This window comes from Bos indicus x Bos taurus, chromosome 26 (assembly GCF_003369695.1).
Source record: "Bos indicus x Bos taurus breed Angus x Brahman F1 hybrid chromosome 26, Bos_hybrid_MaternalHap_v2.0, whole genome shotgun sequence".
Taxonomy (NCBI): domain Eukaryota; kingdom Metazoa; phylum Chordata; class Mammalia; order Artiodactyla; family Bovidae; genus Bos; species Bos indicus x Bos taurus.
The window spans coordinates 19000494-19025770 of NC_040101.1; the positions used below are offsets into that span (position 1 = coordinate 19000494).

The window sequence follows — 25277 nt, forward strand, 5'->3', positions numbered from 1 at the left end:
AGAGTCAGACATGATTGAAGCGACTTAGCATATGTGCACAGTAAAAAAAATATGCTCATAAAAATGTAGACAAAAATAAAAATACAAGTCATCAATAATCTCATCACATAAACACCATTATCAAGACTGATATTACGTATTTTCTTTGATACTTCCTTTGATAGTTTCAAGGTTATATTCATTCCCCATATATATTTTGGTATCCTGCTTTCTTTCCCCATTTTATACAAATATTCCAATTATTATTTCTTCTCTATAGAGATTTTAATGGCCTTATTACGGCCAAGTAATGAAGGATTCTAGTGTACAGCTGAATTGATCTCATTTTGGGCATGGAGATTGTTTCCAAAATTGACACATCAAATAATGCTATGATACATATTTTCAAATTGATCATTTCAAAGTTAGAACATTTCCTTAGAATATTTTATTGTTATTTATTTATTTTTTAAATTTTATTTTTAAACTTTACATAATTGTATTAGTTTTGCCAAATATCAAAATGAATCTGCCACAGATATACACGTGCTCCCCATCCTGAACCCTCCTCCCTCCTCCCTCCCCACACCATCCCTCTGGGTCGTCCCAGTGCACCAACCCCAGGCATCCAATATCGTGCATCGAACCTGGACTGGCATCTCGTTTCATACATGATATTTTAAATGAAATAACTGGGTTGGGAAGGGTGGCAGGAGCTGGGGGTGAGGACAGTTGGTTAGAAAGCTCAAGGGTTTTTTTTTTAACTTTTTATTTTGTAGTGGGGTACAGCCGATTAACAATGTTGTGATGCTTTAGGTGAACAGCGAAGGGACTCAGCCATATATATAAATATACACCTATCCAATCCTCGCTCAAACTCGCCTCGCATCCAGCTGCCACATGACATCGAGCAGAGTTCCACATTATACAGCTCAGGTTTTTGATACCCAGCATCACATTGCTTGGTGAATCGGTTGGGACAATTTGCCTTTTCTCCCACCAGCACATATCAAGTCATAGACACTAAATAGTCACTTTTTAATATGTCTTCTGGTTTAACAGATTTTAAAAGTTATTACTTTAGTCTAAACTTCTTTCACAGCTATTAAAATGGGACCTTTTCCCTTATTTGTCAAGCTTCATTCTCATGAATCGGTTGGTAACGTACTTCATATGAGAGTGTCTTCTGAGACACTGAGACTCATAAGAGCTACAAGAACACACATGAGCGTACGCAGGAGCACTTGGGTACACACTCATGTACATTAGCCTTGAATATTTTTACAGCTGTGTCTCACATTTGACAATAGAAGAATTAAACTTCTGAAAATCGAAACTATTCTGACTTATTTAAATTACAGTAAGTCATCCACTTACTAGAGGAAATAGTCATTTCAGCCACAGAAGTCACAGAAGTTATGGTACTTACGAGGCTACGGAAAAGCCCTAACTGGCTGAGAAACACCCATATCTAAGCCAGAATGAAACTGAGTTATAAATAGGAGTGCAGAAAGGAAGGAAGTTTTACATAGAGGATCTAGCCACATTGCTGAGGGGATTTCAGTTCTAGCCAAAAGGAAGCATTCAGAAAGAAGGTTATTAGGAATTCAGAGGCAAATAAGTGAACTTCCAGACTAAGTGACAGAGGAGAAAGGAAAGAAAGCAGGAAAGAGATAGCCACATTGACTAAAAATATATATATATATATTTTTTAATGAACATGGAGACTCTTCACAGGAAATATTAGTGCTTTTTCTTTCTGTTGAAACAGCTGCATGGAATGCTCAAGAAGTCAAGTCTCAGACTGAGATGTTCCTTGAAGCCAGGCAAGCCCTGCTTTAGGGGTTCCCAGCCCCTGCTCCAGCCTACAGTGTGCGCCACTCTGCCGATGCACCGTTTGTACTATCATTAACCCCCAGTGATACATACCTCTTATGGGCCCTGGCTTACTCTGCGCTGTCACATTAACTCACTGGGTCTTCCCAATAACTATCATTATCCCCATGGAACCAAGAATCATGAACTTGAACAACTTCAAGCGCGCTCGTTAAGTGGCAGAGGTGATAGAGGTGAGAAAAACTCTATTGCATCTCCTTATCACTTCCCTATGGATAAAAATACTAGCAGAGGCCCATGGTCAAGGAATAAGTCAAATAATTGGCCCAAGGGGGCACCAACTGGGGTTTCATTAAACTCTGTGCCTGAATCAGCTTCACTTTGATTAGCCAAAGTCCTGACTAGGCAATAGCCTAGCCTTTGATTAATCAATTTAGATTTTCTGTTCTAAGACATGGCCATCTATAAAGAATCTACCTATTAGCAACTTCACAGCAAAATTGGGGCCCTAAGCTAGGTAGGGTTGAAATTTCGGCACACAAAGCCTTTGGAAAGCTCTGTTTAAAATTCATATTTGGAGGAGAAGGGGACGACAGAGGAGGAGATGGTTGGATGGCATCACCAACTCAGTGGACATGAATTTGAGCCCACTCATGGAAATAGTGAAGGACAGAGAAGCAGCCCATGGCATTGCAAAAAGCTGAACAGGACTTAGCGACTGAACAGCAACTATCTGGAATTCCAGTTCAGTAAAACACAGTGCAGCCAGAGGATCTATATTTTAAACACTGCTGCTGCTACTGCTAAGTCACTTCAGTGGTGTCCGACTCTGTGCAACCCCAAAGACAGCAGCCCACTAGGCTCCCCCATCCCTGGGATTCTCCAGGCAAGAACACTGGAGTGGGTTGCCATTTCCTTCTCCAATGCATGAGAGTGAAAAGTGAAAGTGAAGTCTCTCAGTCGTGCCCGACTCTTAGCGACCCCATGGACTGCAGCCCACCAGGCTCCTCCATCCATGGGATTTTCCAGGCAAGAGTACTGGAGTGGGTTGCCATTGCCTTCTCTGCAAGTCCTCATAAACAGTATCTTTTATTTTTAACACTATTTTTTATTTTAAATAAATATATATATAATATAAATATATTAAATATAATATAAACATATTAAATATAAAATATATTTTATATTTTAAACACTATCTGCAGGTAATTCTCCCCAAAGGAGGGCATGGCGACCCACTGCAGTATTCTTGCCTGGCGAATCCCTGGAGAGAGGAGCCAGCGGGCTGCAGTCCATGGGGTCGCACAGAATCACACCAGAAGGAACTTAGCACTCATGCATGCAGGTGATCCGTACATGGACCATCTACTGGGCAGGGATTAAAGATAGAGGTTGTGTATGTTTGTGTTAAGTCACTTTAGTTGTTTCCAATTCTTTACAACACTGTGTACCATAGCCTGCCAGGCTTCTCTGTCCATGGAAATTGTCCAGGCAAGAATATTGGAGTGGGTTGCCATGCCCTCCTCCAGGGGATCTTCCTAACCCAGGGATCAAACCCATGTCTCTTAAGTCTCTTGCATTGATAGGTGTGTTCTTGACCACTAGAGCCACCTGGGAACCCTATAAAGATAGAGGTTAGGGCTGATGTATTCCATCCCAGTTGTAATCAAATGTGTCATTTTTCTATGGAAATACGCTGGATTTTTCATGCCTACTTACTTGAGAAGCCAATTTATCTGTTTAGTTTTAATTTAACATTGAAAAACAATTCTAAATGAAGGTATCCTATGTGCCACATGCTGTGTGCTGAATGACTTGTATCTAGTTCCAATAACAATCCATGCTCAGTGAAGAAAACTTCAAAAAGTCTGAAGTCCCAAAGGAAAGTTCTATTGTATTAGCTATATACTATCTTAAGTTGCCAAATAAGTAAAGAAACTAGCGGTTGGTTTGTTTTTGTTTGTTATGTGGATAGAAATCTAAATCAGTACTGATGTGGAGCCAGAAATACCAAGTACAGTCCCCTCTGGAACCTTCAGATAGAAGTTTTCTTTACAATAAACTTTCATTGTCTTGAGGAGCAACAACTTTTACAAAGCACTTAAGAGTTGATATAAAATAAAGTAATCTAGACAGAGACTTAGATTTCAGTACCAGCATCAACATTTTCTAGTTCTGTCACTTTCAAAATATTCCTGAACCTCTGAGTCTCTAATTCCTCACTTTAAAAAATGAGGTTGGACTTCCCTGTTGGCCCAGTGGTTAAGAATCCACCTGTCAATGCAGGGAACACAGGTTTGATCCCCGGTCCAGGAAGATACCACATGCCTTGTGACAGCTAAGCCGGGGCACCACAACAACTGAGGCTGCATATGCTGTAAAGTCCCTGCTGCACAGAGAGGAGCCACTGCAACGAGAAGCCTGCACACCGCGACAAAGAGTAACCCCCTCTCGTGGCAACTAGAGAAAGCCCGTGAGCATCAGAGAAGACCGAGCACAGTCATAAATAAATAAAAAATTTAAATGGGGGTGTATAACAACTAATCGGAGAAGACAATGGCACCCCACTCCAGTACTCTTCCCTGGGGAGAATCCCAGGGACGGGGGAGCCTGGTGGGCTGCCGTCTATGGGGTCGCACAGAGTCGGACACGACTGAAGCGACGTAGCAGCAGCAGCAGCAGCAGCATAACAACTAATCCCTGAGGTGTAAGAAAATAAGTAGATGCTATCCATGCAGTACTATAGTTTGTCCTCAACAGGAATTGGCTATTAAATATTGTCGTCAGTTCAGTTCAGTTCGGTCGCTCTGTCGTGTCTGACTCTTTGCAACCCCATGAATTGCAGCACGCCAGGCCTCCCTGTCCATCACCAACTCCCGGAGTTAAAAGGCAGAAGGGAAGTGGAGGACAAAAAGTCACATAGGTAAACCTCTACCTGGACAGAGTATCACCCTAAAGAAAAAAGTTACAGGGAGAGTGGGACTTCCCTGGTGGTCCAGTGGCTACGATACTGACCTTCCAAAGCAGGGGAGCCTGGGTTTGATCCCTGGTCAGGGAACTAGATCCCATATGGCATAACTAAGACCTGATGCAGCCAAATAAATAAACATTTAAAAAAATACATAGGGAGAGTTATAAGCCTGTTGATTCTGAAAGGAAGCTAGTAAACCGAGCATTGTGTTCAATGATATCAGATACAAGTACTGAACCTTGATGTACTTCTTTCATTCATTGGAAATGAACCTACCAAAGGTCATGGGATAATGCTTCTAGGAAAGTCCAAAAGACAATTACCCTCTGTGATACTAAGAGAAGCAACAAGGGCCAGCAGTACGATACTAGGGGCAAGGTCAAGGTAAAAAGTCAGGAGGCCTGAATGCTAAATCTAGCTCAGATTCTATAATGCAGGGAACTACATTTATGAAACACATCCTCCTAAACAAATGTACTAGTGAATTAACCAAAATATTTTCCTACTGTTAACTCTTTAACAACTTGGCCAGGAAGTTCTCCTTGTATTAAATAAGAACCAGATTCAGAGAGGCAAAGTGGTCTGTGCAGTCACACAGCTGGCAATAGAAGAATTGGGTTTCAAGCCCAAGTCTGTCCTGCTACACAGCTTCCAGCACCCACCCAGATCCTCTGCTCATGTCCCTGCCATGCAGTATTTTTAATTCTTCTCAGACCACCACACTGAAACAAAGTTTTAGAAGTGAGACAGGGAAGGAGAGGTAGGGAACAAGAGCCCATCTTGGTCTTACAGGCCAGGGGAAATAGCCAGGCTTACCAGACACAGCAAGTCCTCTTTGGAAGATTTCATATGTCGTCTTGGCATCTGAGAAGTAGTAGCGTATTAGGTCATTGTCCTTCTGGCAAATACTTCTCCGTGCTCCTCCCTAAGACACAAGACCAAGTTTAAGTCAAGTCTGAGTCTTTCCCCACCCTTTTCAAACCTGTATGGATTGAACTGAAAAGAACATAAATATTTACTATTGAGGTCACAATTATGACCCTTTTAGTATTTAATCAATCAATTTTTTTAAGTCTCAAAATTGTGGTATCTTCATATCAGAGAAACCCAGAGATTGTCGCAGTTATGTTTTTGGTAATTTCCCCCACCTCCCTAGGTATATGCATGTGCACTCACTCACACACACATACACACACACACACACACACACACAGGAGAGACAATATTATAGTTATGTGCTATGCTGGGCTTAATTGCTAAGTTGTGTCCGACTCTTTGTGACCCCATGGACTATAGCCCGCCAGGCTCCTCTGTCCGTGGAATTCTTCAGGCAAGAATACTGAAATGGGTTGCCATGCTCTCTTCTAGGGAATCTTCCCAACCCAGGGATTAAACTCAGGTCTCCTAAATTGCAGGCAGATTCTTTACTATCCAAGCCACCAGGGAAGCCCTTTTATAAAAAATCATATTAAGTTTAAACATCTATCAAATGCATACTATGTTCAAGGCCCTGTGCAAATATTGTAGATGCAAAGTGAGTTGAGACAAAAGTACTGCCTGTGAAAGTGAAGTGAAAGTGAAAGCGCTCAGTCTTGTCTGACTCTTTGCAACCCTGTGGACTATACAGTTCTTGGAATGCTCCAGCCCAGAATACTGGAGTGGATACACTTTCCCTTCTCCATGGGATCTGCCCATGAGTGCCACATAAATGAGAGTTTTGGGAGCTGGGGTAGGGCAAGAAGGGGAAAACATGCAAATATAACACCGTGATGTACACACTATAATAACAACATATGTTTTGGGAGATGAATGAAGTAACCAATCCTGAATCAAATAGAAAGCCTACAGAGAAGAAATAATATTTCATTAGAGACTCTGACGACAGTAAGCATTTACCAAAAATATGTGGTTTCATAGAATGGAGGGAAAGGAAAACAGTTCAGAGTCAAGCAATAGCCTGAATAAAGATGCAGAGGAAGCAACAAAGATTTACTGTGTAGCACAGGGTATTACACCCAGTATCTTGTAATAACCTATAATGGAATATCGTCTGCAAAAAAAAAAAAAAAATCACTATGTGGTTCACCTGAAAGTAATGCAGTATTGTCAACCAACTATGCTTCAACTTAAAAAAAAGAAGGCGGGAAAACACATTGCAGATCCTGGCAGGCAGCTCAAGAACAGGGTATCTGAGAATGAGGGCATAGCTGGGATGTGTCTAGAAATGTCATCTGGAACTTTAGGATCCAGTCCTGATCTAGATCTTCTGGAGCTGCCATAGGAGCTAGAGGTATGATTCAACCCTCATGAAAGTTAGAGAAGCCCTGCCATCAATTAAATAGGCATTCAAAACTGCAAGTTACTACCAAGATAGCGGCTCTACAAGTCCAAGAGAACCCATGAGACTCTAACAAAAGATCTGACTTAATCTGGAGCATCAGGGAAGATTTCCATCAGATGTCGCGTTAAGTCAAGACATCAAAAACAAAGTTCTATTTCTAGGAAAGAAAGATGGGGTCTTGCTGTCTACTTACATAGACAGCATTGAGGAAGAATGAAACATGATAACTTTTGGCAACTGGGTAAGAAGAGATGAATTTAACTGAGATGGACCAGGAGGGGAAGCAGGAGAGGGTGCCGGTGTGTATGCAAGAGTGTGTGTGTGTGTGTGTGTGTGCGCGTGTGCGCGTGTGTGCATGTCGGTATGTAAGGGAGAAAACATGCAATAAAGAGATGTGTGGAGCCTGAGGTACTCAAGTGTCACTGAGATGGACTTAAACTCAAAAGAGAGGTCAGATTTGGGTGTCATAGCCCTTCAGGTACATATTCATATCATATTAGAGGGTGGTTTTCTCAAAAGCTGTGAGGATTGAAAGCAGGGATTGGCAGACTATAATTGGGGCCAACCATGGCTAGCCAGTTTTTAAATAAAGTTTTATTGGAACACAGCCCTGCCCTCATTTACATATCTCTTGGTGCTTTCACACTGTAACAGCAGAGCTGAATATTTGCAACACAACCCATGTGGTCTGCAGAGCCTAAACTCTTCACTATCTGGCCTTCATGGAACAAGTTTGCCAATCCTTGCTTCAGAGGAATCAAAAGTTGGTGAGACTGAAACTCTAGGATAAAGAGAGGAAAGAATCTAAGTGACAAAGAAAGACTATCTTGGAATTAGGAAGAAATCTCACTGAAGAATATGATGAAATGCAAAGGAAGAAGTTTTAAGAAGGAAGTATCAATTGAGAGGAAGAATCATTGAATTTATTTTTTTAATTTATTCTTTATTGAAGTATACTTGATTTACAATGTAGTGTTAATTTCTGATGCACAGCAAAATGACTCAGTTATACACATATATACATCCTTTTTTATATTCTTTTCCACTATGGTTTATGCCAGAATATTGAATATAGTTCCCTGTCCTGTACAGTAGCACCTAGCTGTGAATCACTGAATTTAGAAGTCAGATTATGAATGACGCAGAGAAGTCTGAGGGGATGGTAGTGATAAAGGTTAGGCCTCAGTGGGTTGAAGTTAACGAGGGGAAATCAACAGTCTGCTCTTAAAGACTCAGGGGAAAGGGACGATTGAAAAGACATGGTGGCCTGAAGTATCAGGATTATAGGGACAGTAAGATGCTGATGAAAGTCTGCCAAATAAAAGGGAGGGTGGTAGAGAATGGAGGCAACTTGGAGTCAAATTCCCAACTAGAAGCACAGAGTTTGTAACAAGATCAGAAAGGGTTAGCTTTAATGCTTTCTTCTCTGAAAAGAGTTGAAGATGAAAAATCATGAGAGAAAATTCGTGGCACTAACCCTTAATAGGAAGTGATATGATTTGCTAAAATGTCAAAGAATTGAGGGGAGAAGCCCAGTTCAGTGTCTGTCAGTATTAAGAGAGACTATTAACTCAAAGCTGGAATTGAATTCAATAACTTTTTTTTTTTTTTAACCATTCTTAGACATGGTATTTCTCAATGAAAATGTTCTTCTGTCCGCAGAGTCCTAACTATCATCTAGACTGTGGGTCAGCAACGTGTTCCTGCAACGGGCTAGATAGTAAATACTTTAAGCTTTGTGGAACACATAAGATCTAGCTCTTTCTTTTATTCTTTTTACATATCCTTTGAAAAATATAAAGAATGTTCTTAGCTTGCTCACACAGATAAAGGTGGGTTTTGTCTGCATGCTATAGTCTGCCAATCCCACATCTAGATTTTTGGCATCATAAAACCAGTAAAATCTGTGATTTCATTACAAACAAAAATATACCATTAATAGAACTTTCAACTTGTAGATTTTCTGTTTATTTTTGCTAATCAAAAAGGCTTACTTTCCTACACTACTCCCAGTCTCCTTAACCACCTCTCCTAAGGTCCTGAATTACAGTTTGTGTTCCATGAAGGCTGACAAACTGCAAAGGTAATTGGCATGTTACCTCAATTCCCACCGACTGCTTGTTCAGATCAACATGAGGCAAGGCGGGCTGAGGTCTGTTAACCAACCACAGGAAGATGGCAGCTCCGAAGGTCAGGATGCAGATCAGTGCCGGGGTTGGAAGTGGGGAAAATAAGAAGTTAAAGATAAAAAGCATCTTTATGAAGAGCAGCAGGAAATTCAGGCCTGTAAAAGAAAAAAAGGAAAGAAAAAGAGGAAATTGCCGTACTTTTTTTTGCTCAATCAGCTCTCTATGCTTACCGAAGCTACACATACACATACAGCGTCTAACCCTCCAAATAGCCATTGTTAACCACTCCAGCAGCTGAATTCCTCCCACTGTTTACCGTAGCAATGTCGGAAATACTAGAATACGTTCTCCACCCTGGCTACTTGACTGTCCTCCCACAAGTGGGAAAGGATCAAAGGAAAGAGGTTAATCATTTCCCAGACAATTTTGAGAAATGACTACAATTTTATTTTTTGGTTCACAAACCCTAGAAGAAGCCCTCTGGATCCAACAGAAGCTGGTAGTCAAAGGAGGGGGCTCCAGAGAGCTTTCCCACCCAGGCAGACAGAGGGTCATGAAGGACTTCTTACGACTGCTTCTCCCTAGTATCAGCCAAACAGAAGATGGAACCTCTGGAGAGGTGATACCACCCATCTTAGAAATCATGTGTTCTCCTGTGAAGGACACTTCCTGCTGGCCCAGATATGCCTTGCTCATTGCTTTCTTTTCTGAGCCATCAGGAGGGTCTCAGAGATCAAAAGCATGACAACTTGCTGGGTCCAAAGTCCTCTTTCTCCAGGGAACCTGAAGGAATCATTTTTATCAGAGACAACTTTAGCCAGGTCTGAGAAAGGTTGCTGGAGAATGGGCCTGACACATGGTAGCCGGGAGGCATTGAAGATTTAAGCCAGGAAGAGATCTCTAGGAACCAAAAGAAACAAAATCTTCCCTCCACAACTCAACTTTACTTGTAGCTTCCAGCCAACTTTAGCTTCAAACTACTCTCTATAAGGAGGCATTAACATTTGGGTAGATCCTAGGACCTTACTTTCACTGACATCTCTTCCAGGTCTTGCCTCACAACTTTCAGACTTGATTAAGGCAATAACAGCAGCAAGCATATGAGCACCAACTGTATGCCAGGCACCAAGCTGGGTTGTTTGCATGGATTATCTAATTTATTTCAACCAATATCACAAAGTCACATTTTACAGATAAGAAAATAGAAACTCCCAGAAGTAAAGTGACTTATCCAAGGTCATTCACCATTTCCCACTGCTGTCTCCCCATTAAAATCGACAAAACCACAACTCTTTCCTCCTTACAGTGTCTAGCCATAGAGTTCAAGGAGGCTGAATTCTTCCGGCAGCTTATGAGTCACAGCAAAGGATGTTCAGATGTTGTATGTGTTTCTCCAGTAGTCATGGATGGATGGGAGAGTTGACCCATAAAGAAGGTTGAACACTGAAGAACTGATGTTCTCAAACTGTGGTACTAGAGAAGACTCTTGAGAGTCCCTTGGACAGCAAGATCAAACCAGTCAATCCTAAAGGAAATCAATCCTGAATATTCACTGGAAGGAATGATGTTGAAGCTCTAATACTTTGGCCACCCGATGTGATGAGCCAACTCACTGGAAAAGACCCTCATGTTGGAAAAGATTGAGGGCAGGAGGAGATGGGGGAGACAGAGGATAAGATGGTTGGATGGCATCGCTAGCTCAGTGGACATGAGTTTGAGCAAACTCTGGGATATAGGGAAGAAGAGGGAAGCCTGGGGTGCTGCAGTCCATGGGGTCGCAAAGAGCTGGACACGACTGAGCGACTGAACAACAACAAACATTTCCTGTAATGCTCTACAGAACAATATCTCAAGAGACAAGAGCAAACATTCTTACTCAAAATCAAGAGAGTAAATAAAGTCCAACAAAGAGCTTTATCAGATCAAACTCACAGTCACCATTCGCGCTTTGAAGCAGTTGCCACTAGGAGGCATCTGGAAATTTCTCCATTAAGAAAAACAGCTCAGCCCATTCTTACAAAGGCTTTTATAAAGCCTAGAAATTTTGTGTGGGAGCAGGAACAGTCACAAGAAACCTTGAGTCACGTTTCATCATTTTTTTCTGCCTCTAATTGGTTATTATCTGATTTTGGAGTAGTCCCTTACCATTGTATGGAGGAAAATGGAACTTCCAGAGCCTGAGATGACTGTCCCAACTCTGGTTTCTTCCACGTTGTGTTTAGGTGGGAAAAAAAAAAAAAAAGAAGCTTAAAAATAAAAGCCAGACCCCACAGGTGGTAGGTTACCTAACAACAGGTCCTGTTGTCACAATCTGCCAGGATTCTGACAGCTGGGGTTTTTGGAATCTGGCTTTACCCAGGCTTGTATGATGAAGTGGCAGTCCAGGAGGCAAAACTCATTCAAGAGCCAGCCATGCAGGACACTGTCTTGTGAAAGGCTGGCCACCCAAGCCAGGCTGAGAAGGGGGGCCGCCCCAGGGAAAGTTGCAAAATCCATAGCAAGGCAGCAGTGTCTCAGTGAGGAGAAACCTGCTTTGTGCTCACCCACCTCTGCCACCGGCCACCTCTCCCACCTCAGCCTGGATTCTGCCACCAGTCTGGTGATACCTTAGGATCTGGGGTTCTGCCTTCTGCCCTCATCCCACCCTCAAATAAGAGATTTTTATCTGCACTCCCTTCTTGGCCTCAAGAACAAGTTGTTGCCCTTCAGACATTTGCTCTCTTCTTATGCAAGGCAGATGTATATGTTAATGGGAGATTTAATGGGAGACTTTGTAAACAAAATTTTCAGAAGAGGATTAAAGGTGAAATATGCCAGGGTAGGATGGGGAAGAGGGGGTGATCTTTTGGCCGGTAACATGAAGGGAGGAGAGAAAGAGCCCTTGGCCTGTCTAACGGTGGAACTCGCTGTCCACACCGGCTGATTCTTACCACGTAGTAATGTGAGCCCAGGGTCATCGGAAGGTCAGATTTTTTTTTTTTCCCTCTAGAAAACCTGGAACACTGGATCTTTATGAAAGCTAAATTTTAACTTCTGGTTTAATGAATAAAGGTCTGGCATGGGATAAATGAAAACTTAGTAACTGGGGACTTCCCTCGTGGTCCAGTGGTTAAGAATCTGCCTTCCAGTGTAGGGGACATGGGTTTGATCCCTGGTGGGGGAACTAAGATCCCACACGCCGCAGGGCAACTACCGAGACTGAGTGCTCTGAAGCCCATGCGCCAGAACTAGAGAAGCCAATGACACAGCTAAGACCCAACATGGCCAAATTAAACAAATGAACAAATATTAAAAAGGGGGCGCAGTGTGGGGAGAATGGATACATGTATACGTATTGGGGGGGAAAATACATACACACTGGGTTTAATCTGGATCATGATCTACCATTTCTTGAGCCTTCATTTCAGACATACACCTGTCCTATTGGCCATAAATGGGATGAGCTCGACCGCTTCACTACTTTGCCTACACTAGCAAGGGGCTTTGTTTGCAGTCAACACTGAAGGATGAATCTATTTCGTCAGCTGAAAGAGCTTACTCACTTTGTTTGCTGTTGCTGATCAGGTATCCACACAGGCTCTACACAGAATTTCAGTTCTTTTCTCCCTGGCTCCCATATTTTTTTAAATGGAGGTAAAATTCACATACCGTAGAATAAACCGCTTTTAAAATGGACAATTTAGTAACATTCAATACATTCTCAGGGTTGTGTAACCACCATCTCTAGCTATTTCTAAAACGTTTTCATCACTGCAAACAGCGGAAACCAGGCACCCATTAAACTGCTACTCTTGTTCTCTCCCCCCACCCTTGGCAACCACTAATTTACTTTCTGTTTCTGTGTATTGGGTTGGCCAAGAACTTCCTTTGAGTTTTCCAGTAAGGTGTTATGGAAAAACCCAAATAAACTTTTTGGCCAACTCAGCATTTACCGATTTTGAATATTTCATATAAGTGGAATCAGATAATATGTGACCTTTGTGTCTAACTTCTTTCCCTTAATATTTTTAAGGTTTATCCATGTTTACGGCTTAGCATGATTTGGTATTGTATTTCACCCCTTCTTATGGCTGAATAAAACTTCAGAGTATGCATAGACCACGTTTTGCTGCCCCATTCATCAGCTGATGGATATTTGGGTTGTTTCCACCATTGGATATGGTGAATAGTACTATGACGTGTATATAAGTCTTGTTTGAATATCTATTTTCAATTCTTTGGGGGTAAATTGCTGGTTCACATGGTAATTTTATGTTTAACTTTTTGAAGAATCACCAAACTGTTTCCCATAGTAGCTGTATCATTTTTATATTCCAACCAGCAATGTAAAGGATTCCAGCTTTTTACATACTTACCAACTTTTGCTATTCTCTCTCTTTTTAAAAATAGCCATTTTAATGGGCGTGAAATGGCATCTCACTTTGGTTTTGATTTACAGTTCCCTTATGACTAATGATGTTGAGCAATTTTTCATCTGCTTTTTTGTCATTTGCATTTCTTCTATGAAGAAATGTCTATTTCAGCCATTTGCCTATTTTTAAATTGAGGTCTTATTTGTCCTTTAGTTGTTGAGTTGTAAACTTTCTTTATATATTACAGATACTAGATCCTTTTCAGATATATAATTTTCAAATATTTTCTCCCAATGTATAGGTTCTCATTTCACTGTCTTGCTAGTCTCCTCTTTGATGTACAACACAGACACATTTTGAAACTGAGGATGCTGGCACTAGAGAGAATTTGCAACCATATCATGTAACTCTCTCACTGTTTAAATGGGAGAAACTGAAGAGCTTGAAAGAAGGAAAGATCTTCAGGTTACACCAGTACTGGACTGGTTGCCATTCTAAGCTTTAGAATCTATTAACACTTCCAGAGGTGCTCAAATAACAAGGGGGAAAGCCACGCTCTCTCTTGTCATGTGTCCTGTGTCACTCGAATTACAATTCTGGACCTGTCGCTCCACAGAAACCCCTGCAAGCAGTTCTTCCTCCCTAACATCACTCCCAGTTGGGAAAGAATGGAATAGGGAGAAGTGCAATAGCAGTAAAAAAAAAAAAAAAAAAAAGAGGAAGGAGAGCTGTGTTATGCTGTAGCTAGGAGTTCCTGTTTGAAGTTATCTACAGATGGTCGAACAAGCCACAGGCTTCCCCCAAGTGGAAAGCTTCCTTTGCTTTTTGATGTGGTAACACTGACACACCTCAGCCCCAGCCCCTCTGATGCCCATCTGTCCTCAGCCCCTCCCCTGATTCTCTCCAGGGCCCTCCTTTCCTCTGTGGTTCGGATGGCCAGAGCCAACATTACTCATCTGGCTCCTGACATACTGACTTCTCAAACTAGCAGAAGGACACCTTCTGCCTTCATACTTGCTTGCAAGCTCCCGGGACCAACCTTGGTACCTAAGTTGTGACCACCCCCATATTCTTCTTTGGGTTTTGCTCCTTTGAAGATTTGGGGCAGCATGTCTTAAGTCTTGTTTTCTTTGGATAAAGTCCCTAAATGACCTCTTCTACTCTAAATTCATGTGTTTTGTCAACGATGTTTATTGCTATGAGTCTTTCAGATTATCCCTATAGTCTACAAATAATTTTTCTTCTCATCATTCCTTCCATTTAAAAGATTTTATGTTTCTGCCATATATTCTGCTCTTCAAGCATAAGTCTACTCCAATCCTAGGGTCTCTGCATTTGCTCTTCTTTTTTGCCTGAAACGCTATCCCACAGATTTGAAATCATCATGTATTGCTTCTAGGTAGGATCTCAACTCCAATGTCATTTTCTCAGAGGCTCTCTAGGATCACCCTACTGGACCTCAAACACTATCATAGACCCACTTTCTCTTCTTCACGTCACTGTCAGCTATCTTAAACAGTCCTGGTCCATTTGGGTCCATTTCCCCTATTAAACTGGTGCTTTCATTGGAATGGGGATTTTTTTTTTTTTTTTTTCACTGCGGTGCTTCCAATGGCTGCATCATGCTTGGCACAGAGGAAACTTTCAATGAGTAACCGGTTACTGAATAAATGATCCATTTTCTAGTTCAGAATTATCTGTTCTACACACTCTCAGTTGACTCATTTTTCCCTTAGTAAAACTCCCCCACCCACAAGCTCTCCAATCTTAGATCATCAAAAATCACTCTGGACAATCTTGAGACATACATTCCCAATCAATATTTTGACAAGGTATTGGTTTTGGTGAAACCAAAACAGATGGTGAAAGGATATATTTCTAACACATCAAAAGCTGGTCAGGATCAGTCTATTCCTCCAGGTTTAGAGGAAGCTACAGGATGGATCTTATCGGATGAAGTCATCTACAGTGTTCAGTGGGCAAAAAATCCAGCCTAGAAATATGTAATTGTTACTCTGGATTTCTGGAATTCAAAGGACAATAAGACAAATTATCTTTGCTTTTAAGCTTGAAGAACTAATTATTTTTCTATGCAATAATGAATATATATTTCAATTATAAGCTTTTTACAAAAAAAAGTTGCCTTCTAGAAAGTGGTCCACTCATTTGGGTTTAACTGGTTTTTGTGTTCTCCTGCATGTATGGGCTCATTCTGTGGTGATAGAAAGCTCATTAAAAGAGAGTCCAGAGTCCCCAAGTTCTTATACCCAATTAATCAACATTCTTCCATCCAATTACCTACTGTCTCCTAGAGACTATGTCACAAGTCTTCACAACTCATAATGACTCCAGAGGGGCCTGTGTGTTATTTAGGAGGCTGTATATGAAAGTTCTGCTTTCTTGGTTGGGCTTTAAGTTCTAACCCAGCCTTCACTGTTATTTCCCTTAACTTTCTGCCACCTCCAGTTTAGGAGGGCTTCATTTCATTCCTCAAGGGCTTTCCTGTTGGCTCAGCAGTAAAGAATCCCTCTGCCAATGCAGGAGATGTGGGTTCGATCCCTGGGTCGGGAAGATCCCCTAGAGAAGGAAATGGCAAACCACTCCAGTATTCTTGCCTGGGAAAATCTTGTGGACAGAAGAGCCTAGTAGGATACAGTCCCTAAGGTTGCAAAAGAGTCAGACATGATTTAGCGACTAAACAACAATAACATTTCATTCCTTAACTGAATAGTTATTAGGTATAGACAAATTTCAAAATAATGGCAAAAGATCAATAGGACATTACAAACCAATAGCCTCATGAGTACACTTGGGAGGAACTGATAAACTTTCCCTTAATATGCAATGAATGTGAACCACATAAGTATTCTACTGAAAGATCCTTCACCTATTCCTAAAGAACTAAGGAGTTTTCACCTTTCCTTATACCTTTACTCTTCTGTAGCAAATAGAGTTTTCTTCTACTAAAAAATAAAAGATAATATGATTTGAGACAACAAACTTGTTTTGCAAATCTAGCCAGAGGAAAAGCTGATAATGAGGACATAGCACAGGGAACTATACTCAGCATCTTATAATAACTTATAATGAAAGAGATTGTAAAAAAGGAATATATATATTTATATACATAGGAATAAGTGAATCATTTTGCTGTACACCTGAAACTAACACATTGTAAACCAACTATATTTCAATAATAATTTTAAATAATAATAATTTTTTAAAGGCAGATACAGAAAAGCATTGGTTCTTAAAGAGGGTAAACCTCAACTAACCATGCCATTATTACTTTTATTTTATTTTTTTACAACAACCAAAATTTCTTGCTCATCCTTCATCCAGGATCCAGGTACCTATGCTATTTTAAATCATTCAAAAACCAAAAGGACCAATATTCAGTTATATTCCACATAAAATTTGTTGTCATATTTCCCAATTTTAAAAAAAGTAGCTGAGAGGGGAATCCTAAAATTCCTCTAAAGAAATAAGAGGCAATTAGATACCATGAGATATGTCAATAAGGTGTCACCTAATCGCAGTCACTCTTATCCAACTCTTTGGTCCATAGCCTACCAGGTTCCTCTGTCCATGGGATTTTCCAGGAAAGATACTGGAGTGGATTGCTATTTCTTCCTCTAAAGGATCTTCCCAACCCAGGGATCAAACTCATATCTCCTGCATCTCCTGCATTGCAGGCAGATTTGCTGTCTGCTGAGCCATCAGGGAAGCCTTCAGTAAGGTGGCCAGTTACCAAACCACTAGTCAGAAAATCAATAGCTTTCCTATATTTTGAAAATAATGGAAAAGGTGCATTTCCAATAGTGTATATAAGAATAAATGTGTAAAACCTATATTTAAAAAGTGAAACCTTGAAAAAAATGGAAAGATATATTTGAAATAGTCAAGAGGTCCTATCTTCCTAAATATATCTATACATTTAATGCAACCCTAATAAAGACTAATAAAATTTTCTTGGGAAAATAAGAAGTTAAAGCTCACCCAGAAAAATAAAACTTACAAAAAATAGAAAATTTTTGAAAAATAACAGGAATTGGGTGGGTAGCAGTTAAGTAAACATTACCAAATTTGCTTACTATGGAAATTTTCTCTTGGTTATCAATAGACAAGTCTATGTGATGAGATAATCCTGAAATAACCTCAGTGGATGCTATTATCATATACTAAATTGCAGTCCAAATTAAGATAGATTTTTTTTTTCACTTCTAGTCAATGTGTTGAAACAACTGACTAGCCATTCAGACAGAATACCTAAAGCTGATTTCTGTCTTACCCCTAAAACAAAAATGCATTGGAAGGACTTCTCTGGCAGTACAGTGGATAAGAATCCACCTGCAAATGCAGGGACCTGGGTTCGATCCCTGGGCTGGAAGGATTCCACATGCTGCAGAGCAGCTAAGCCCATGTGCTACAACTGCTGAGCCCGAGGGTGGCGACTACTGAGCCTATCCACTGCAGACCCCAGCCTGTGATCTGGAACGAGAGATGCCACCGTAGTGAGAAGCTTGCGTACCTCAACAAAAGAGTAGCCCTCAGTCGCTGCAACCAGGGAAAGCATGTGAGCAGCAGCAAAGACCCAGCACCTCCAAAAATAAGTTACTTATTTTAGAAAATACATTGAAGATGGACCAAAGACGAGATATAAAACATTGAACACTGTGAGAGTACTGGAGGATAAAAAATATGAGAGAATTGTTTTTTATAATCCTGACATGGAGAAGACTCAAGACAGACACGAAACCTAGAAGCTGTGCAAGGAAAATGTTGGCTTATACAAAACTTTAAAAGATACTTGCCCTGCAGAAAAGATATCAAAGACAAAGTCAAAGATAAACTGGGAATAGTATCAAATATTCCAGCTAGGCAAAGAGCTCATTTCCTCAGTAGAAATGCTTAGAAGTCAATGAAAAACAGCACATAACCCAGTAAAACAAAGAGCAGAGGGAATGACCAGAAAGTTCAAAGCAAAACAAACAGGTTACTTAAAATGGGGAAAGACATTCAACTTCACTTACAGTTTTTTAAAATGCAAATCTAAATAAAATCCCATTTCCCCATCCTTCAGGTTAGCAGTGATGAAGCAGTATTAAATGCAGGATCAATCATGGAGATGTAAATTTGGGGCAGTCTCCTTAGGGATGTGTCTACTGTCTGAAACCACAATTTAAATTATGTGCCTTCTGACCTAAAGACACGACTAGTAATTTATCTTGTAGAAAGACCTAAGTTCAATAAAGCACATCACTTTAAGTGGCTGTCTGAGTCATGGGTTAGGAATGTGGATTCTGAGTCAGGTTGCACCCAATTTTTGTGATCACCTTTGTGACCTAGGGTAAATAACCTCTGTGTACTTCTGTATCTATAAAATAGCAATACTAATATCTCCCTCATAAGGCTATCCCCATGATTAAAGAAGTTAATGTACCTGTGTGGTGCCTAGAACAATGCCTGACCCACAGGCTCAGGTATTAGCTATTATGTTCATCATCATTAAATTTATAGGATTGTTGATAATGTCAGACACCAGAAAAGCCTTCCTCAATAGGAGAATAACCAGATAAATTATACCACTTACATACAACAGAATTATTGGCAGGTATTAAAGAGAATTCTGGAGGAGGAAATGGCAACCCACTCTGGTATTCTTGTTAGAAAAATCCCATGGACAGAAGAAGCTGGTGGGCTACACTCTGTGGGGTCACAAAGAGTTGGACACAACTGAGCAACTGAGCACATTAAGAAAAATAAAGCAGATCTGTATATATTGATAAGGAAAGAACTATGTGAAATATCAGGCTTCCTAGAGGGCACTAGTGGTAAAGAACTCCTGCCAACCAATGCAGGAGACATAAGAGACGTGGGTTCTATCCCTCGGTCGGGAAGATCTCCTGAAGGAGGGCATGGCAATCCACTCCAGTATTCTTGCCTGGAGAATTCCATGGACAGAGGAGCCTGGTGGGTTATAGCCCATAGGGTCACAAAGAGTTGATCACAACTGAAGTGACATCACACATACACACACACACACACACACACACACACACACACACGAAATATCACCAAGTACTGCGAAGAGCAGACTCATTGGAAAAAACCCTGATGCTGGGAAAGATTGAGGGCAGGAGGAGAAGGGGATGACAGAGGATGAGATGGTTGGATGGCATCACCAACTAAATGGACACGAGTTTGAGCAAGCTCCAGGAGATAGTGAAGGACAGGGAAGCCTGGTGTCCTGCAGTCCATAGGGTCATAAAGAGTCGGATATGACTGAGCAGCTGAACAGCAACAAAGGGGAAAACTGCTTGGGCCATGCAGTGTATGCTTTTGTGTTCCTGAAAGAATAATCCTCACAGGAAAAGACAGACTGAAGAGGAGTTTTTATGAACGGATTTTCTAGAAACTTTTGAGTATTCAAATCATTCAGCTTAAAATATTTAAGGGCTTGTCTATATATCATTGGCTTCCTTGGTGGCTCAGGTATCCAACATCATTCCAGGTGCTGGGGAGATAGTTTTTATTCCACAGTGTTCTATAATCTAGTTCTTGCTCAGGTTTGCTGTTGAACTCCCCAGTAAAATACAACCCCAGCAGGTCATGGAACTCTGCTCAGTGTTATATGGCAGCCTGGACGGGAGGGGAGTCTGGGGGAAAATGGGTGCATGCATATGTATGGCAGAGTCCCTTTGCTGTTCACCTGAAACTATCACAGCACTGTTAATTGGCTGTACCCCAAGACCACCTGACCTGCCTCTCGAGAAATCTGTATGCAGGACAGGAAGCAACAGTTAGAACTGGACATGGGACAACAGACTGGTTCCAAATAGGAAAAGGAGTACGTTAAGGCTGTATTATTGTCACCCTGCTTATTTAACTTCTATGCAGAGCACATCATGAGAAACGCTGGACTGGAAGAAACAAGCCGGAATCAAGATTGCCGGGAGAAATATCAATAACCTCAGATATGCAGATGACACCACCCTTATGGCAGAAAGTGAAGAGGAACTCAAAAGCCTCTTGATGAAAGTGAAAGAGGAGAGTGAAAAGTTGGCTTAAAGCTCAACATTCAGAAAACGAAGATCATGGCATCTGGTCCCATCACTTCACGGGAAATAGATGAGAAACAGTGGAAACAGTGTCAGACTTTATTTTTGGGGCCTCCAAAATCACTGCAGATGGTGACTGCAGCCATGAAATTAAAAGACGCTTACTCCTTGGAAGGAAAGTTATGACCAACCTAGATAGCATATTCAAAAGCAGAGACCTTACTTTGCCAACAAAGGTCCGTCTAGTCAAGGCTATGGTTTTTCCAGTGGTCATGTATGGATGTGAGAGCTGGACTGTGAAGAAGGCTGAGCGCCGAAGAATTGATGCTTTTGAACTGTGGTGTTGGAGAAGACTCTTGAGAGTCCCTTGGACTGCAAGGAGATTCAACCAGTCCATTCTGAAGGAGATCAGCCCTGGGATTTCTTTGGAAGGAATGATGCTAAAGCTGAAACTCCAGTACTTTGGCCACCTCATGCAAAGAGTTGACTCATTGGAAAAGACTCTGATTCTGGGAGGGATTTGGGGCAAGAGGAGAAGGGGACGTCAGAGGATGAGATGGCTGGATGGCATCACTGACTCGATGGACGTGAGTCTCAGTGAACTCTGGGAGTTGGTGTTGGACAAGGAGGCCTGGCGTGCTGCGATTCATGGGGTCACAAAGAGTTGGACATGACTGAGCGACTGATCTGATCTGATCTGATCAATACAAAATAAAAAGTTATAACAAAACTATAGTAGGGAAAGAGGGATTGAGGGGACAGCAGTGGGGTGAGTTTTAATTGGGGAGGTTAGAGTAGGTCTCATTGGGAACATAGCACTTGAGATGTATCATTTAATCTGTAACAGTCACGCTTTAAAAAAAAAAAAAAAGTGAACTACTCTGTATTATCCCACCTTGGCTGGAGACCTTTCACATGACTACGCCTGAGAAGACAGCCTCAGCCTCATTTCTAGAACTCAACCTCCCTCATCACTAAAGCCACATTCCATCAACAGCCTCTTCCCCTTGCTCCCGTCACCCGCCAGTCTGGACAGCAGCTCTGAGAGTAACCAGATCAATACCCTTAGCAGATAAGAAACCAAAGGTGAAGTTTGAGTCACGGGGCCAAAGGGTACCTGAAATTGCATCTTGCATCATTCTCAGCAGTTGCTGAGAATAGAGGCTGGCGTAACATTCTGACTACAAGACTACAGATAACTTCCCAGCCACTCACCAGCGCCCAGGTGCTCAGGCCACTGCCTGGCTCTAGCCTCTAGCCTTCTCCACACAGGGCTGGTTGGGGAGGGATGTCCCCAGGCAGACAGGAAAGGGCCTCTTTTTCCCTTCCACAGGATTATTCATGTGGGGTCAAGCAGGAAGACACCATTACCAAATGGGGTCCCTGTTAAATCCCCAAAGACAGCGAAGAAGTCTTTTCCAGTCATGGAAAGATTCTGTGAGCACTTAAATAATTAAAACAGGACAGATACACCAGTCTCCCAGACCTTGCTTTTCCTAGCCCAGGTCCCAGGCCACACCCAACAGTTCCAGTTTGTTGGGCAGCTGGCAGAGAGAAGGGGAGGGCTTCCCCTGGCCCACTAACTGTAAACAAATCCTCAGGGTTGCAATGTATACACACTGGAGATGTCTCTGCTGCCAAATGGCACAAGAAAAGCTATTGTATTGGAGTTGAATCTGCTCTGTCCTTGGGTTTGGGTCTTGAGTGTTTCCTGGGGCTCAGGAGACAACTTGGGCTGCAAGCACCCCTAGGCAGAGATTGTCTTAACCCAGAGTGCCAGGGGGAGAAGGCAATGGCACCCCACTCCAGTACTCTTGCCTGGAAAATCCCATGGGCGGAGGAGCTGGTGCGCTGCAGTCCATGGGGTCGATAGGAGTCGGACACGACTGAGCGACATCATTTTCACTTTTCATGTTCATGCATTGGAGAAGGAAATGGCAACCCACTCCAGTGTTCTTGCCTGGAGAATCCCAGGGACGGGGGAGCCTGGTGGGCTGCCATCTATGGGGTCGCAGAGAGTCAGAGACGCCTGACGCGACTTGGCAGCAGCAGCAGCAGCAGCAGCAGCAGCAGCAGAGTGCCAGAGAGTCATCCTCCTCTTTTGCTCACCATTGTCACAAGTTCAGAGAAGGGCAGGGTTGAGGGGGTTGGTCTGGGGGAGGAAACAGTTTGCAAAATTCAACCCAGCATTGAACATGATGGTCGCCTATGCCCAGTGGGGCAGGGAGTGCAGGTAGGGATGGGGGCAGAGTCACCTAGCCCTCTTCAGAAATGCCACATCTGGGACTTCCTGCCATAGCAAGGGCAACACTCAACAGCCTGACCTGAGTGAGGTCAAGTTTCATTCATCCTGCAAGTATTCAAATACTTACTGTGTGCTAGGCAGTGGGTTCAGCAATGGGGAAAGTTCATTCAGAGTTCCTAGTCCATCAGGGGATAAAGCCACTTCCCCAGGTGGGAAACAAGTGTTCTGTGAAATGTATCCCGGCTCTGGGAGCATCTGTGGAACTGGACAAAGTGTGTGTGTGCCAAGAGATACATTTATCCTCTGTACTTTAAATTTACATATCATTTCCTTTGAATATGGCAAACTAAGGTCTTGTTTGTATACACTGGTGTATACCCAGCAATGTGCCATGTGTATTCAGCATTGTGCCGTGTGCAGAGGGCCAAAGACTTAAAAGACGCAGCTCCTGCCCTCTGGGGACTAAACACTAAAAGCACTTATAGAAGGATGCAGTATGGAAGATGAGCTAATGAATTTGAAGGAGAAGCCAGTGTAGACTGGAGACGGTGGAGGTACCTCCAAGGAGCACTAGCTCCTCAAGGATGTGTGGTCCTTGATCCCCTGGCTTTATTGCCAATAGCCTTTTGTCCAAGGTCAATCAAGGACGACCACCCCACAAAGGAAGCCGATGGCTGCTAAGATCCCAACTAAGATCCCAACCAGGGTCACTGTCACCAAACCATCTTTCTCCACTGTTGTCTGTGACTCTCCATCCACTCTTCCATGGTGAGAGTGGTCACCACTTTAGGCAGGATAAACCTCTGGGGAAGAGAGAAAGAGGAATACCCAGATGTTGGGTGAGAGATGGGGCATGGTTGGAGACACAAGAGCAGGACAAGCATGAAGGAAAAGGGTGAATGAAGGGGAATGGTGAAGAGGCACGTCTGAGGGGGGGTAGAGAATCTGCCTTTAGTTGAGAGGGAAAGAGAAAAGGCTTCCAAATGACTGAATAAGACAGTGGGGCCTGATATAGACACTGCAGCACAGGAGTCATTCAGTTCCCGAACGCCAGAGAGCCTTGGGGTGCCAACCTTGGCCAGCTGGGTTGGGTAGAATTTACCAGGAAAGCCCTCATTAAGTCAATGCCAAAATCATCTTACCTCAGTCCATTAGAATAGTATAGAAGAGTTGCTGAGCCACTCATAACCTGGTGACAGGCGGTGACAAATCCCACTGGATCTCAGATCAACTCAGTCAGCTTTGATCTACTACTGCGCTTCCAAACAAGTCACAGTCCAGCAGCCCAACCCCAAGGAAAGCCTTGCTTCAGTAAACATTTCCAAAGGCCTCCCAAGCTTATTGCTGATCAAGTGAATTATGAGAGCATGGAGGTCAGCAGAGCCAGTACCATCCACCGGAGTTGATAAGAGCCTGTACAAAGATAGGCTGGACAAAGTGCTAGGACTAAGTCACTGCAGGCCAGGATAAAGACAGGCTGACACAAGAGGTTGGGAAAGAGGCCTCTTTGCAGAATTAGTCTTCACACTACTGGTTGGGCCAATGGTCAGGGCTCACCAGATTCAATGTGCAAGTGGCCTCAGGCCACACCACAGGAAGGGAACACAACCCCGCCCAGCCTTGCCCATCAGAACAAGACTCAGTTTTCCCCACAGCCAGTCCCTCCCATCAAGAAGCTTGCACAAGCCTCTTATCCTCATCCATTAGAGGGCAGACAGAAAATCACAAGCACAGAAAAACTAACCAAACTGATCACATGGACCACAGCCTGGCCTAACTCAATGAAATTATGAGCCATGTCATGTAGGGCCACCCAAGACAGCAGGTCATGGTGGAGAGTTCTGGCAAAACATGGTCTGCTGGTGAATGGAATGGCAAACCACTTCAGCATTCTTGCTTTAAGAACCCCATGAACAGAATGAAAAGGCAACGTGCAAACAAGCAGCTTTATTCCCCAAAGTCTCAGCTCCAGTGGTAAACTTTTAAGGCCCTATCCTTTCCAGGTACCTGAGTATCAGCACTACCATCTACCAGATAGGTGGCCCTGTTTGATTTCTCCTAGTTTGACAGTTCCTTAATGTCACTGAGCATCAGTTTCCCTCCATTGCACTCCAGAAGGGGCAGATTAGTATCCTTGCTCTGGATGAACCTTTCAGTATACTGTCTGGGACATGGGAAGCCCTCAGTGAAGATAAGCTTCCTTTTTCCCTCTTCCACTTACCTCGTTTTCCAACTCCTTGTCAATATCAGATGTTCTATTTTTAGATGTCCCCAAAGTGAAGAGTTGATCATGGACTTTGTACTGTAATTGCCCTTTGACTTATATGCAAATGTATTACCATCTCCTCATTTGCCTTCAAACA

At 42.4% G+C, this 25277-nt stretch overlaps 1 protein-coding gene across 4 annotated transcripts in view; it reads right to left on the reverse strand.

Moving 5' to 3' along the window:
- Positions 1-25277, reverse strand: part of ACSL5 (acyl-CoA synthetase long chain family member 5) — a 51502-nt gene that overhangs the window by 20519 nt on the left and 5706 nt on the right. For 3 of the 4 annotated variants that reach the window (XM_027528751.1, XM_027528753.1, XM_027528752.1), the window contains 2 exons: positions 9227-9411; positions 5603-5711 (listed from right to left, as the gene is read on the reverse strand). In XM_027528751.1, the coding sequence (XP_027384552.1) occupies positions 5603-5711; positions 9227-9382 (265 nt within the window). In that variant the 5' untranslated portion in view covers positions 9383-9411. The remainder of the gene's footprint in view (positions 1-5602; positions 5712-9226; positions 9412-25277) is intronic. The other variant, XM_027528754.1, reaches the window with a different exon arrangement.